The 17,000-nt window shown below is 39.0% G+C and overlaps 1 protein-coding gene across 3 annotated transcripts in view; it reads left to right on the top strand.

Moving 5' to 3' along the window:
* Positions 1-17,000, top strand: part of EYA1 (EYA transcriptional coactivator and phosphatase 1) — a 162,110-nt gene that overhangs the window by 123,278 nt on the left and 21,832 nt on the right. For all 3 annotated transcript variants that reach the window (XM_086885397.1, XM_086885407.1, XM_086885391.1), the window contains one exon: positions 3,079-3,168. In XM_086885397.1, the coding sequence (XP_086741523.1) occupies positions 3,079-3,168 (90 nt within the window). The remainder of the gene's footprint in view (positions 1-3,078; positions 3,169-17,000) is intronic.

The following is a 17,000-nucleotide window of genomic DNA, read 5'->3' on the forward strand; positions in this document are numbered from 1 at the left end:
CTTTACATACATTTCCATCCTCAGTGAAAGCAGTTATATGCAGAGGTTTTAAAGGAATTTTCCTTTAAATTATAAGCTATTTTATTGTGGTTTAATATACTTTAGAGATAGAGAAAAACAAAGCCTGGTTTCACTTAACCCTTCATTTGTGACCTGTAGGCTTAAGTGGAAAATAAGCCTTGTACTCAAAGTGAACTTTCCTGTTTTTCAGCTTCTTGTTTCTCCACAAAACAAAGAAATCAAGTAGGTAGAATTTAGAAATGACATACAGGCAGTATTTTGGCTCCAATGCCAGTATTCAAAACAAAAGGCCTACTTAAGCAGTTTGACATTGGTATTTATTTTCTTTAGTTAAACTGTACCTCCCTCAGAGATTTGTACCTGATTTTGACCATACCTGAAAAGGCACTGACTGAACCTGCAAATCCCAGGCAACAAGAAGAGATTGTTAGCTTTCCTACTCATTGTCTGACACCTCACAGTAATTAGTTAGCAATTAGTGGCTTAAAATTGCAAAAGAAGGCTGGGTATGGGATTACTTTTTTAAAACCTTGTTCTATCCTTGTCTTTTTTTAAAGTTTACAGCCCCCACTGTAATATCTGATGGCAGAGTTTGATGTACTATGGTGCTTTAAACCAAGGTTCTTGTGCTTTTCATTAGAGCAGTTGCAAGTTTGTGACTACACAGATATTTAAAAAGCTAAAGCAGATAAAGCTTTTGCTTCTGTTAAATATGTAGCTACCGAGAGCCACAGTTTAACATGGTTTTTGTGTTAAGTGGAACTTATACAAAAAGATTCTATTTAATCCAGGAGTTTAGCTTTCTTTGAGAAGCAATCCATTTTGTTTCTCCCTTTAGCTTTTGTGTGATTTAATCTGACACTTTCAGTAGGTGCCAATGAGTTTCTTACGTTTTTTCGGCCTAATTAAATTAATCTAATTAATGACATTATTTTAGTATTACTTTGGAGAAAACCATTCTGTTTTATTTCTGTCACGTAAAAATACCTTGGAGTAAAATGGTTAGAAAGCTTTACAAAAACTTCTTTTTACAGACTCAAAAATGTGATAAAAATGTTCAATAATAAAAATACCAAGTCGTGTACACTGAAATTTAAACTATATATTTGCAGCCAGTCATTTAAAATTAGTCAAATGGGTTCATAACCAATATCATGCTCTGTTACCCATTTATTCTGCTTTTTAAAATGATGTTCCTATTTAGGGATGGAATTCAGAAGGGAATTATTTCTACCTTGTTGCATTAGTAGTTGATAATCAAGATGCAGCTAGTGATCCTCGTTTGCATCTTAGACCTTTAGCCCATCTAATTGCTTTAATAACTAAATAACTTTAATAACTAAAGCAGAGGCTTCTGTAAGGTGGCTTCTGTTACTGCTCAGGCACAACAGAAATCTGAATTTAAATCTGTCTAAGAAAAAAGAAGCCCGATGAACTGTGTAGGATGATGAGGCACTAACTGGGCACAAAGATAAGCAGAAATGCCAAAGAGAGAAGAAGCCTCAGGTCTAGCTAGAGAGAAAATACCACCTGCTTTCCACCTCACATGCCTACAAAAGTACAGCAGAGGAAGGCGTAGGTCTAGAAATAGAGCAATATTAAAACAGAGAGACAGAATATTTTTGTTCATATTTTAAAGTCTTTCCATTTGAATTAAGAAGCCAATTTTTTTTGGCTGCTCCAGTTTCAATAGAAGACTTATTTTTAAGGGCAAAGTCCATCAAAATAACATGATGCAACTTTTTTCCCCGCTTATAGGGGCTATTTTTTTTTTTTATTTTAAAAACCTCTTAAAGGTTGTGAGTTCAAGAATAGATGTTTTGTCTGCTCAATGTAGCTTTGCTTTGAAATTTCAAAAATTCTTTTGCTGAATAGCAGTTCTTGGGTTTTGGCATTTCCAGAAGGCAAACAGGCTGCCAAATCATCATCCTTTTCCAGCTCTTTACTACTGACACATTTTGCCTTTTTAACCAGTAGTTACAGAAAAATGTTTACAAGTTCAGAGATCATGTTGAAGAACCTATTAATTTGATTGAGAGGTGAAAAAAGAAACTAAGGACTACATCTCTTGCTTTTTAACTGTGACTTGTCATCAAGTTTAGAATATTAGCTTATTTTAAGTAAAATATGGGTTGTCACTTCTTCAGTTCTATTTAAAATATAATTCCTAACAAACTAACATTATTAATAGAGGCTGTTATGGGATAGCTTAACATATTCTTATGAACTCATGCTCCTGTGCACTTGGATAGACTTGGCATTATAAATGAGAAACTCTATATCAAATGTATGTATTAGGCTCTCTTTTCGATTTTTCAGATTGAAAATATATAAAACACCAAAAAAAAATCAAAACAAGACAAACATCTGTAATGCATTTGGTAACCACAATGCTGAACATGCTTTTTGAGTTTATTAGCTCAGTAAGGAATAAGTTGTTATGGTAATTTCTGTAGAGAACTTGAAGTGTGTTATGTATTAATAACAAACAATAGTTTTGTTCACTCTGCATGGGTGGGCCAAACCGGAAACATAATTAAAGCCTGGGTTCATGGACAGTCAAGGAGTGGTTTTAAATGTAATTGCCATTTGCAAATAAAACATCAATAGTTCTTTGCTTTAAAGTCACTAGGTAGTCCCAGGACTGAATCCTGTCATTTGTGACCAGTGAGAGTTTATTTTAAGTAACAATTGTACCATCATACCATATGGTTGATCATAAAACTTGTGAATAGTTGTAGAATCTGGAGAGGTTTTAGGTGAAATGGATTTGCCCTTTCTGCACAGAGAGCAAAGAGCCAGTGCTGGGGATGCATGAGGGTGACCACAGAAGTCCCTCAGCAAAGTCAGGGAGTCAGTTGAGTTAAAGTCATATTTTTGAGGGTTACTGGGAAGTGTTGTAGTACAGGGTGAGACAGTAACTGAACCGAAACTGACAAAGCAGATGTTGCATTTAATACAAGCAGTATGTTACGAAAAGCTGTTCCTCCAGTCTGTATTTGGGAACGTATGTTAGGCACAGTATTGATGGTATGTACGCTTAATTTCTTCTTTTAGGATCCTCCCACTTCTGTGTCCCTTGGACTCCGAATGGAAGAGATGATTTTCAATTTGGCGGACACACATCTATTCTTTAATGATTTAGAAGTAAGTGTTCATTTTTTAAAACACACAGAGATGATCTAATATTTAATATTTGTCTGGTTTTATGTGTTGTTAGATGGTTTGACAATTATTTGCAGAGTTTCAATATGGAAATGCCTAGAAAATAGCTGTATCATTTAGTCGTTAGGATATATAATAATATCTGCACTAAACGTCTGCACTGGCTTACAAAGGTTACTGCAGTTAAAATGGTAGAATTTTGTCCTCACGGGTTTTAGCACTTATGGTGACAGTAGACAAGTTTCAGAAGTGGGTACACTGAAAGAACCTATAAACATAAAGAATTCAGTAGTCTGCACAGACCATTAAATATTTAACTCCAGCTTCTGTAAGCAGTTGATGGCTGGGTACGGATTTCTTGCCTACATCCCACGGTGGGCCAGTGTTACCTTAGCCCTGAGGGACATGATTAATGTTGTATGGGCTGTCCTTGGGCTGTTCCTGGGGCTGCTCTGCCTGCAGCAGGCACGGGGTGTTCTGTGCCAGGGTGCCTCTGCCTGCAGCCAGGAGCTGCGGGAGCCTTGCCAAGGGCTTTTTCAGCCTACACAGCCTACAGTTTGGTGACTCTTGGGAGAGTGTTCCAAAGTTCTCCAGACTGCTGAAACAGACCGTCACTGCAGTGCCTGGATGTTTCATCTTAAAAGGGAAAAAAGCAATTTCTGATCACATTTTAATAACACAAAAACATGAAAACAGTCAGATTTCTTTCCCATCATAGTGAAGACAGCTGTTTATTTAAAATCCAGCTGTTAAGCAAGCTTGTGGTGGGGCTGCCAACACACATTAATCATCAAGTTGTTGTTTTGCTAGATTTTAGAATAGTGTGTTATTCCAGACAGCAAAAGAATCTAAAAGATTCAAATGCAACTTTTGCTGATCAAAGTTAATTGGCAGCAATTGGCCTTTAAATATTTCCTGATGTTTCCCTTTTCAAAATCAAGCAAAATACACCTTATTCAATAGATGAGCCAAAATAATTTGAAAAATTCCAGTGTGTGATAGACCTCAAATGTGGTTTGTCCAACATCTGTCCTATATTTTGATTCCTTTTCATCTAAAAAGAAACCACTCACAGATGATTTGGCATCTTAGAACGTAATGAAATTATTGAACATGTTTTTTTTTTTCCTTCCATTCCTTAGAGTATTTATTTTTTATACTTACGGTAAAATAGCTGGTTTCTTTAAATTTTAAAGTAGCATTTTCTTTCATTAAGGTAGCTGTATTTAAAGATATGATTGTTTTGGATATAAGAAGTACCATCAATGAGTTGCATGTATAGGAATTATTTTTCAGATTTGTTTAAAAATATGACAATGCTAGTTACTTTTCAACTCTGTGTCTGTGTTTTCTGGTTATATTTCATTTTAACCAGAGCACAATGAAAAAGTACTACTCTTCCTGTATTTTAGCAGTATATTTAATAAAGTTCAAAGTGTTTTTATTTGCTATGCAGAGCCAGATATTTAGATACTTCATACATGATTGTCAGCCTCTTTAATGGAACTTTAATGGAAGTTAATCAACACCCTGATTATTAGCATTAGGGGTGCTAGAGTATCTTCTACTTGTAGACATGTTGCACCCTTAATAATACAGAACCATAGTTCATTCACTCAAGAGCTTTGAAGCTGTGTATGAGAAAACTGCTCCAGGTGGTACATGAAGGCCAAGGGGCTCACTGATAAGCCTGATTCTTTTCATTTCCACCAAAACAAGCCAGTTTATGTTGTATGTCCAAACTGAGGTGTATTAGTTTGTGTCTATACCCTGGTCTGCCTTCCTCATGCACAGAGGCACCCAGGAGTGAGCAGCTGTGCGTGTGTCCTTGTGCACGAGCTCTAATCCTTGTGTCTGGAGAACATGAGCTCCAGTCTGAAGGATCATGCCTTGTCTGAGGAGGGAAGAGCATGTGTGGTGTCCATGGACAAGCCTTCAGAGTACACAATGAAAGGGCATAAGAGAACCTGTACTTTACAAAAAGCAGCATGTAAGGACTAGACCTCATCACAGGCTGGGGCTCTCAGTTCATCAGCAATGACGGTTTTTTGAAGGTGTGGCAGAGACGTGGTGCTCTTGAAGGAGCATGTCCTCCTGGAGCCACAGTTTGTCATTCTTGTGAGCACCACCATTTAACTAGCACAGCTTGCCAGTTTCCCAAGGGCTGTGACCTCAGGGCAGATTCCTCACACCCATCTCAGAAACTCAAAAGTCCTTGCTTGGTGGTTTGGAAATTCAGGCTGCTCACAGCTTGACGGGCTTTCATGAGAACTGTGGATGATTTGGTTTGGATATGCCTCAGGGTTAAAGCATCTGTTCTCACTGATGAAGGACTGAGTCTGAAAGCTTAGCTCAGGTCTAAGCTTTCCAGTTCACGAGCACAAGTATCTGGGCTGTTGGGATTGAAAATGTTTGTAGGTACCATTGCCAGAGAGCTGCAGAGCTTGGGTATCCTTACCCAGCAGTGGTATGAAGAACAGCAAAGCTGGATTTGGAACATATCTAACCCACAGAGTAGATGTGTCTTTGAGTCTAGGCTTAATTCAAAGTGGGAACCTGAAAGCTGATGCCTTCTGTCTCACCCAGGCTCAGAGGGAACCCTTCTTGGCACACAGAGGCACACTTTTAAAGGCAGGCAATCATCTGTCATAACTTTGGCCTATGATGCACATTTTTCCAGATACCACAAGTTAATGTTTTTAAATAAAAAATATTCTTTTATCCAACACATTCCAGAAATCTCTATAATCAGAATGTCTCTCTTGTGATCCAAGTGAAAATACTTTTTCTTCCTCTAAAATGCTGATTGAACATTTTGAATGCAAAGGACAGAGTTGCAGCAGTTGTGATCTCTGAAGCACAGTTTGATTGATGTGTGACCTAACTGGCTTTTCAAAGCTCAGCCTAGAGATTTAGTAGTGTTATTAGGTTAAATTCTAAACTTTGGCAGTCAATTTTTAGTCTGTATAAAGTGAATCGATGCCAATGTGTATCAGTTTAATTTAGTAGGGTGTACAGCCAGGTAAACGAATAATTTATTTTCATGTATGTTGTTCTTTATGTAATAGTAATAATAATTAAAATAATATTAATATTTGTAATTGAAAATTTCAAACTCATTGAAAAAATTCAGTCAGATCTCACTATCTGGCTCAGAAATCAGTATTCTGTTTCTGGATAGGTGAGCTACAGTTAGATTTGTGCCCTTGTACTAGTTCTTATTTTATTGCTTTGAAAAAAAAAATAAATTGCTTATTTCCTCTACTTTGCACAGATATATTTGGAGTAACTAATTCCAAAGTGATGTAATAGCAAATAATTTCCGATCTTTAGGAACATTCCTTAAACAACATGTTAAAGGGGTATGACAGGATTTTTAACATACTGAAAAGGAAAATATTAATGCTTACTTATGTATAATTTGATCTAAGTGCCATAATAAACTGTGTTTTCTTGAATTAGCAGTAATTTCATAATGAACTTATAGAAGTGAACTAGGCTAAATAGTAGAAGATAGTGCCATGTTCTAAAAATTTAGCTTCCAAAAATCTGCATCTGGGTTTCTAAACAAGAGCTTTAGGTTTTCAGTATTGAAGTTGTTTATTTAAATACCTCATACTCTCTGTTTTATAGTTGAATTTTAATTGTGTGCAAGAGGGAATAGCTACATAGATGTAGTGCTCTCAAGAGAACCAGTTACCTCATCCGAAAATAATGTTTGATTTTACATGCTGATTATGTTTTGATGGGGATAATAAGGTATAATATTTTAAAGGTGTATATAGAGCAATTACACATATTATGTATTTTAGGAGGTATGCTCCAGTGTTTTGGGGAAACGAGCAGCTTGATGATAGGACTGAAACCTGACATCCACTGAGGTGATCAGCTCTGGTGCAGGAGTGTTCTAGAGCAGAGCAGGAGAACATGGCTTACAGGGGTGTTCCTCAGCCAGGGGAGCCCCAGGGGAGCAGAGACCCACCAGGAGTCAGCAGCTCTTATGAGAGTGGCTTACTGTCCTGGCACGTGCAAGGCCAGGAGTAATGGTGGCCAGTCCCTCTTCCCAAAGCTGGCAGCCCTAGTGAGCACTGTGGCCAGGAGCACCGTGGCCAGGGCAGGCAGACAGGTCATGCTGTGGCATTTGCTCGGCAGGGTGTGCAGAGAGGATGGCTCAGAGGAGGGACATCCACTGGCCAAGTGTGGACACGTGAAGTCTGCCAGCAACCAAGCACTGTTCTGTAGCCATCTGCACAGGTCAGGGGCTCTCATCCCACCTGACTCCCAAGGCAGAATGGTGGGCACTCATCTGAGAGCAAAGGCTGCAGCTCTGGTGGGGCATCTGCACCTGTGAGTGGCCAATGCCTCCACACAGACAGGGCTGCTGAAGGGAGAGACTGCAGTGCAGCCCTCAGGCTGCAGAAAGGACAGGGACAGCAGACCTACCTGCCAAAGCTGTGCCGGGTGGAGCTGATTGGCTCCATCTGTCAGAGAAGGAGAAGAGCATCTTCAGTCAAAGGCTTGAGGGATGGGGCTTCAAACTAAAGCTGCTGCAGGAGAGGAACCTTAATCTGTCCCACTCCTACCAGTTTGATGGCTGCGGCAGCCATAGGTACCCAGAGCCTGGAGAAGGATCACAGCTCAGCAGAAAAGCACCTGAAGAGCACCACAAAGGAATTCCAGCCACTCCAGCCAGTAAGTTGGCTTCATCAGGGACCCATCTTAAATGCTTCTATGCAAACACATACAACAAGAGGAGTAAACAAGAGGAGTTAGAGGCATGTGCATGCCTGCAGGTCTATGATCTTACTGGCATCACAGAGACTCCTGTGATTGGAGTATTGGAATGAAAATGTGCAAAGTTTGGGAAGGTCAGGCAGAGAAACAAGGAGGGCCTGTGACCCTCTGTGACAGTGGACGTCAATGTTGGAGTGCATGGAGCACTGGCTGGAGATAGATAAGGAGCCAACTGAGAGCTTATGAATCAGGATTAAAGGGAGAGAAGGGGACAGGGGACATGAAGTGGGGCTTTGCTACAGACCACCTGACCAGGAAGATTGAGTGGATGAGGCTCTCTATAGACAGGTAGGAACAGCCTCACTTTAGCAATTCCTGCTCCTCATGGTGAGCTTCAGCCACCCAAATACCTCTTGGAGGTGCAACACAGTAAGCCATAAGTAATCCAGGAGGTTCTGCAATGCATTGATGATGAATTCCTTCTGGAAGTGATGGAGGAGAAAACAAGGAGAGGTGCTGTGCTGCACTTTCTTCTCATCAACAAGGAAGGACTGGTGGGGAATGTGAAGCTCAAGGATTGACTGCAGTGACCATGAAATGGTGGATTTTAAGATACTTGGGGCAGCAAGGAGAGTGCACAGGAAGCTCACAACCCTGCACTTCGGAAGAAAGACTTTGGCCTCTTAAGCAATCTGTCTGTCAGGACCATGGGGTAAATTCCTAAAGGGGATCCAAGAACACCAAGAAAAGTGTTTAATATTCAAGGATCAGCTCCTCCAAGCTCAGGAATGGTGCATCCCAACAAAGAGGATGTGGTCAACACTTTGGAGGGAAGAGGTCATCCAGAGGGACCTTGAAAGGCTTGAAAGGTGGTCTCATGCAAACCTCAGGGGGTTCAGCAAGGCCAAGTGCAAAGTACTGCATCTGGATTGGGTAAATCCGGAGGAGAATGGATTGAGAGCAGTGCTGGGTGGAAGGATTTGGAGGTGTTCATTGACAAGAAGCTAAACATGACCTGACAATGTGTGTTTCCAGCCCAGAAGGCCTGTTCTGTCCTGGGCTGCATCAAAAGCATGACCAGCAGGTTGAGGAGGTGATTGTCCCCCTTTATGCTGCCCTCCTGAGATCCCACTTGGAGTACTCTGTCCAGCTCTGGGACCCCAACTAATGAAGGGCATAGAGTGAGTCCAGAGGAGGCCATAAAGGTGATGAGAGGATCGCAGCACCTCTCAAATGGGGAAAGGCTGAGAGGGTTGGCGTTGTTCAGCCTGGAGAAGAGAAGGCTCAGGAAAACCTGATTGTGACCTTCCAGTACATAGAGGGGAGAGCAGGAGAGGGACTTCTTGCAAGGTGTCATGTAGTGACAGGACAAGGGTTGATGGCTTTAAACTGAAAGAGGGTGGATTTGGATTAGGTGTTAGGTAGAAAGTCTTTAGTGTAAAGTTGGTGAGACACTGGAACACATTGCCCAAGGTAGTTGTGGATGCTCCATCCCTGGAAGGGTGCAAGGCCAGACTGGATGCAGCTTTGAGCAGTCTGGTCTAGTGGAAGGTGTCCCTGCTCATGGCAGGGGACTTGGAACTGGATGATCTTTAAGGCCCTTTCCAACGAAAACCATTTTGTAATTCTACCTGCATCTTTAATAGTTGTATATGTTTATACTGATATTTATAAAAGTATTTGTTTATTAATTTTTGGCATATCAGGTGCACATTATAGCCAGGTATGTTAAAGGAATATTGGTGTAGTGAATTATTAGGAACATCTTATTTGAAAAAGTTCAGTGCTTTGCAAACTTTGTTCTAAAATGACACCAACTCATTAGGGCTATTCTTTAGAGATATATACTGAAGCTGAATGTGTCACTTATTAAGTCTTTTTTTGTCTAATCATACCTAACACTTAGAATACTTTCTTTTTTGTTGTTGTTTCTGTTGAAGTAATTAAAAGCAAATTAATTTGTAGTTTTATTTCATGGTGTTTTTTGTTTTTTTTTTCTTTTAGGACTTTTGTTTCTGTTTGTTCATTTCAAGTTTTTTGACGTAGGCTTTTGTGGGAGGGTTTAAAATAAGATTCTAATGATATTATAAAAATACCCCAAATTTTCCCACCTTTGACAAATACATAGATGCATGGTCATGATTAGCATTAATTTTTCTGCAATTTGTAAAGGATATATAATGCACACCCATGGGTTCACAATTCACTTCTGTTTGTGGAGTCTGTGCAAAATGATGATATGTGTTTGGTAGTAATTTATAATGAATGGCAGTATGGTATCAGTTTTCAGGCTGCATTTGTTGATATATTTCTCTTAGTGATAAAAGATCAGGGAATGCCATAAAGTATATACCATCCTACGGTCAAGCAGTACCTTTGGTTCCTTGGGGAAAAAAAATTATAATGGTCAATTGTGTTCTAAAAATTAATGATGATGACCTTGATGAATTTCTTCTGAGATTATTACTTAAAGTCCACTTGGCATTCCACATCTAATATATTTGTGATGAAAATTCAGAGTAAAATATCTTCTGTATATGAGTTATGAGCCTTATAACTGTGTTATGATACCAAGAAAGGGGTGTTACTTCACATTCATGAACCTTCAAGAATATTAGCATATTACTGTGCATGGACTCCTCTGGAAAGTTGCCTGTGTTGGAGTTGCATGTGATTTCCATAAGATGCAACTCTGCCATTAACCACAGCAGGCTGGGCCACCAGCCCAGGGCAGGCTGTAGCCAAGGTGTTCCCATCCCAGCCTGGCTACCAGGCAGCAACTTCACTCCTCCGTTCTGCCCTCCTGCCACCAACAAGGTTAGCCAGCCTCAGGCACCAAGGAGCAGCACAAGAGCAGCCCATCTCTCTGCCTCTTCACTCCATTAAATAAAGCTAGATTAATACAGAAATATTTTGCAAATCCTGCATTTTACACGTACGGGAACATTTCCAGCTTTAATGAAGCATTGAGATGGCGTGTCCCACAGATGCATATTCTCACAGTTCAAAGCAAAGAATAAACAGCATTTATGTCCTTACACTCTCGTGCTCTGTGTTTGCTTTGTAAACCTCCTCCCTCCACCCACAGGGCAATAAATCCTTCCAGGACTCTTACAAGTATGTAACTGCTAGCTTGAAGTTACTCAGATCTAGAAGTTGATAGGGAAAAATTAACTATCAATTTTTTTTTCATGAAAACTGCTTTTTGTGCATTGTTTCTTGTATAATTTACTATGTGGAAGTTCCTGCTCTTGTTGTGGCCCCCAGTCATTAGACTATGAGTATTTATCAAGTCTACCTTTCCACCCTATTCCTTTTCAATATCAAGACTTGTGTGGAGGACACTTTTTTTATTTGAAATGTGATGGAGATGTCTGACACCCAGCAGTATGCTGAGCCCTTCTGTTCCCTAAAGGAACGTAAAGGACTGCTAAGGCCCACATTGCAAGACAGACTCCCGTGTCACTAAAGCAGATGGTGACACACTCTGTATCAGCACCAGGCACTACAGGGATTTCCAAGATGGGAGATCATTGTCAGAGCTCAAGAGGATAAGAAAGGGAACAACTAATACCCATAAAGCATCAATAGTGCCTGATCATGGAGCAGAACTCGTTGAACATTAGTTCCTTTTTGGCCTTTGCCTTCAATTCTTACAGGTGAAACCTGGCTGACTCCCTGCTGCTGGAAGCAAATGTATTCTATAAATCACTTCTGGCCCTCAAGGAGACCTTTTTTCATGACAGGGACATATATCCTCTTTTCATCAGCCTGAAAATTTCTCCTTTGTAGGTATCAGTAACACCACAGGAGACTAAGTGACTTTCCTCACAGGTCCTTCAGTGACCATGCACACAGCAATGTCCCCAGTGGACCACGCAGAGCCCTGTAGGAATGCCTTTGAAGCAATACAGCCATATGTTCTTTTTCTTTAATCTGAAGGAGAAAGGGAAACTGTTTCCCCTCAGACCTGGGTACTTTAATAGGCCACAGACTCGGACTGGTAACTTTTGGCACAGTAGCACTCCAAAACATGATCTGTGATCCTGAGCATTATGATAATACACATTATTGAATTCATTACTGCGTTCAGCAGGCTTATCGTATGCAGGTTATTGCACATCTCAAAGAACCATGAGCACTGTAGGGAAAAATGCTCTTCTTTCTGAAAGCATTTTAGCACATCTGGTCCTAGAGTCAAATAATCTAACAAATGAACTGCTTGGATGCAAGCCAGCTCTTAAGTGCAGACTTAGAGCAAGCTCCAAAGCAAGCTGGGAGAGCAGGTTGGCCACTATTAGCAGTGGAGAAGTCCATCATTTATTCTTCCACACCTTGTAGAAATGTCATGGAGCCAGCTTGGGACAGCCATGACGGGTATGATGTTGCCTAGATTTAAATTTAACTATGTTGTTTGGAGATCCACAGTCAGTGATAGCAATCAGGGGAGCTGCAATCAGACCAAGGAAGTGCAGAAGGAGGATTGTGAAACACCATTACCAGGGAGAAAAGCTTTCTTAACTTCTCCACAAAATAAAAATCAGTTCAAGGTCATTTTGTGTCTAAAGCAGTACTCCAAGCCCTGAACATGGACAGGGTGAGCTTTGCTGGCTTTAGGTACTAATCACTTGTCTGGTGCATATTTTACACACATATTTATGTAGATGACACAACATGAGGTCTGTGTTTGTGGTTGCCAATACTTTGTAATTCCTGATCACTGTGCCTCAGTCTTCTCATCATGGTGATGATAAGGATACAAGTGATATGGTGATGGTAAGGTAGATACAGGGATCATTTTATATATGTTATAAAGTACTCAAGAGAGAGAAAAGCAGGAGTTGAGTCTGGTGATTATAGCAGTTATTATTGTGTACAGTTGTAGCTGGTTTTCTAACTAAGCTTCAGCTTGGTATCTTTAACATATTAGTCCTCAGGAACATACTGGCACAACTTCTCTCTCTACTGACACAGTTAGGAAATGTGTGTATTAGAACAACTTTAAAAAATTACAAAAAAGTTGCAAATAGTCAGCCAAGAAAACTTCCTCATTTTCTGTTTTATTTATTTTCTTTTCTATTGTTGGGGTGGTTTTCGTTTGGTGTTTGTTTGTTTTGTTTGTTTGGTGTTTTTGTTTGAGGTTTTTTGTTTTAGTTTATTCTTGGGGTTTTTTCTTTTGTTTCTTTAATGATTTTTTTCAGTTGTACTTGTTCCAGTTTGAGTTATTCATACATCTCAGGGAAGGTCTGATTTTTAAAGCCACAGGTTAAAGAACATCCCAACATTTAGAGCAGAAGGCCATTAGTCATTTCTAGTCATGGCAGTGTTTCAGGTGTCTGTACCTGGGAGCCAGTAGCTAGTAAGAATCCATATAGTCAGCTTCTGTTTGGGATGCCTATATCTTGCTGTAGTACAAATCAGCTGAAGACTAGGCAGGCATGCCTTGTGAAGAAATACATGGACATGCAAATTGCCCAGTATGGTGTAGAGCATTTCATGGGCTCACAGAATGGTTTGGTTTGGAAGGAGCCTTTAGCAATAATCTAGTCCAACCCCATTGCCATGGTCAGGGATATCTTCCACTGGACAAGATTGTTCAAAGCCCTGTCCAGCTTCCAGGGAATCCACACCCACAACTTCTCTGGGCAACTTGTTCAAGTACCTCACCACTGTCACAGTAAAGAATTGTACCTAATCTAAATCTGTCTTCTTTCAGTTTAAAACCATTACCCCTTATTCCTTGTCCTGTCAATACAGACAGCTAACTTTTAGTGGTATGAGACCCATCTCCATATAATGAAAGTAATTTCTATCAAAATAACAAAACATGTTTTGTCTACATATTCTCCCAAATTAGATATTCAAGGGTGTTCCTTCCAGTGACAGAACTAACATTCTTGCCCCTTTCCCAGGAAATAAAATGCCAAATTCTGGCATGCTTTTCAGGTAGGAATTTTACCTGCCTGTTACATCTAGGTTCTGCAGAGTCTGAAATACCAGATTTAGGATCAGCTAGTTCAGGAGATAGTGTATTGAAGGACAGTGGTAAGGTACCTGGAAGCCATTGCAGTACCTGTATCTATTGCTAGAATCCCAGATCTGCCCCATGTTTGTCAGCTTTAATTGCAGGAGAGATCTCAGTGCTGGGCTGCAGAGGCAGGCTCTGAAGGGCAACATGCAGATTGCTATGTAGTGAGGGACGGGAGACAGTGCTTGGAAAATTCTCTTACAGCCAGTAATCAAACAATAGAGTTGTTTTAAAAAGCCTGTCTAAGACTTGATGGAAATTAGGAGATGCAAAACTGACTGCAAGAAATGTAACATTGAGGACTTTGCAAACATTAGTAGATTTCAAAACACTGTCTTATGTTATATTGCTGACACATAGAAACACCCTTAGTTAATTTGTATTTTTGACAGGTTGCAAAGTTGCTGATATGTGCCACAGACCTTTTTACGATGCAAATCATTCCCTAAGCACAGATACAATACACTGCTTGATGGTTCGTCACACTAGACCCAAAACTAGGTAATATTGTGATTCATCCTGAAGGCCTTTTAGTACCAGAATTGTCATTTCAGATATGAATAGGTTCATTTTATTAGTTAAATTATCTGAAACAGTAGAGCAGTAATGTCAAATAAATTAATAAATAGTTGATACTAAAGTTAAAAGCAGTTAATGTACTAATTATTGTACTGTTTTCCTTTTGTTCTTGTGTAGAGAGGCTTCACTTTGGCTTTTAATATTTCATGGGACTGATGTGAATGACTCTTTTTTTAACATTTTATTTGAATATTATGTATTTGATAACACTGAACAAAATGCTATCTACTACTATAGATGTCAAGACTTGCTCATAACACTAAGTAGTCCATTATTATTTTATAATCTAAGAAGTTTCATAAATTCAAATAACATTCCTGAACAGTAGATTTGGTGTTTTGGTCTCTGATTAAGCTGACAGATGTGTAAACTCTCATAGAGCCAGTCAAGTCCCTGGTGCAGCTGCAAGTGCTAAAGAGTACAAGTTATTCCAGCTAAGATCAACATTAATTTACACTCAAATATCTTTCCCAGCCTGTCCTTTCTGTTCACTTAATGCAGTTATTTTGTGCTGATTCTAATAGAAAAAACTATTTTTTTCTCATTGGACTCATCCAATACAAAAACCCAGAAGGCAAACTGAAGAGAACATAATAGCCACCTTTAGAAAAAATATCTCCTGATTGATGTAGGTACCATTTTAGAATCTGAGATTTTAATTATTCAGGTTGATTTTTGAGCGGATTAGGCTCAGAAAATTATGTAATGTAATTATTTTAGGAAAGCTAGGTGAAACTCACTGTCATCCTTACATACTATTTTGCAGGATGAGAGTATATTAGCCAATCCTCACATAAGTACAAAGATTTGAAACCACAGCTTAAGCATTTTAGCAATATGTATGGGAGGTGGTTTCTATCAATCTTGTCAGCCTGGGTTTAATTTTGGCATGGATTTACAAAGTTGTTTACAAGTTTGATATCATGAAAGCCCTTTGTGCTGGTGTGGTTATGTGTGAGTGCCATGATTGAAGTTTAAATGTTAAGAAAATATGCATACATATGAATTTTAAACATATCTGTCCTGAGTTTTTAGGTTGTTTTGTTTGTTCATTTGTTTGTTTTGGGGTTTTGGTAGCAATTATATTAAAATGTTTCCACAGGGAAAAAAATTAAGACTTTTCTTTCATTCATTTTCTTTTAAGAGCACGAAAGGAGTGCTCGAAGTTGGTTCCCAAAATGTTTGAGTTTCACAGTCTCAGGAGATTTCTACTGTTTCAGTGTGGTTACAATAAGGCCTCTATCTGAATTTCATCCAGTTCAATGGTCTAATGAAACTGTAAAGAAAGGGGCAGAGCATTATTTCCTTTGCTCAGTGCAGTATCACTTCTATTTTTCTGTGTTTAAAGTAAAATTTGACTTGTTGTTAATTGCATTTATAAAATTTTTCATTAGATATGTTCATGAGGCTGGGTGACCCTATAGTAGACTAAAACTACCTTAAAGTGTGCTGTTAAAGCATGAGGCTTTAATGAGGACTTTGAAAAAATGTAAACAGAAAGTTTAACAAAAGAAACAATGAGGTATTGAAGGAATGGAGCATTGATTTTATTTTTTTGGGTTCTTCAAGATCCTCAGTCAGTCAGAACAAGGCAGTCCAGGCATTATGAGAAGGCTGCCTGTGGCACTGTGCAGTCTGGAGATGAGAGCTCAAGTGTGTTCACTGACAGCAGGGACACATTGCTGAAATGCTGTCACCAGAAAGATCAGCTTTATCTAAGCAAATGGTAATTTCCAAACTGTAGAAAAACCCTTCAATCAGTTAAAAGATCTCATCTTTTTCTTCTGCATATTTGTATAATTCACATTGTGAATGTAAAGTATGGATACACAGGGGAATATCTCCTTCCCTAGCACTGTTGGGCAAGAGGGAGAGACAGTTGTAGCAGCAGTTAGAACACAAGAGGGTTTCTAGGAATTTTCTTTGACTTTGAAAAGTTTAAAAATACAAATATTTAAATTCAATTATTGGAAAAAATGTATATATATTTTTTTTAAAGGTGTGTTCACAAGTCCAAAACTCTCATCATTGCCTTGGTTGAATAAATAAAGCATTAATCAAGCCTTGATTACCTAAAACCAAGGATTTACAAGCAGAACAAAACAGACAGTGAAAACATACACCGCCTTTTTTTTTTTGCTCCATCAGTTTAATAAATTCAGACAGAAATTTGAATACAAGCAATACAACCTCTGACTCCCAAACTGTCAAGAGGATTGACTAACAGAACTAACGTCTCTATCCTGAATCTAATCTCCACTAGTTCGGTATTTAACACAGCAAATATAATGATTAGCAGAAGTATCTTCCACAAAAAAATCATAAAGAAAACAGGTTTTATTTCTAACTTTTTCATTATATTGTAAATTCATAAATCTTTCTTTATCATAGGAAGGTAGAAAAAAAAAAAAAAAGTTTAGTATGAATGCAGATTTTTACTTTATAATAAAAACAACACTCAAATCATATGTAA

Source organism: Cyanistes caeruleus, chromosome 1 (assembly GCF_971803275.1).
Source record: "Cyanistes caeruleus chromosome 1, bCyaCae1.hap1.1, whole genome shotgun sequence".
NCBI lineage: Eukaryota > Metazoa > Chordata > Aves > Passeriformes > Paridae > Cyanistes > Cyanistes caeruleus.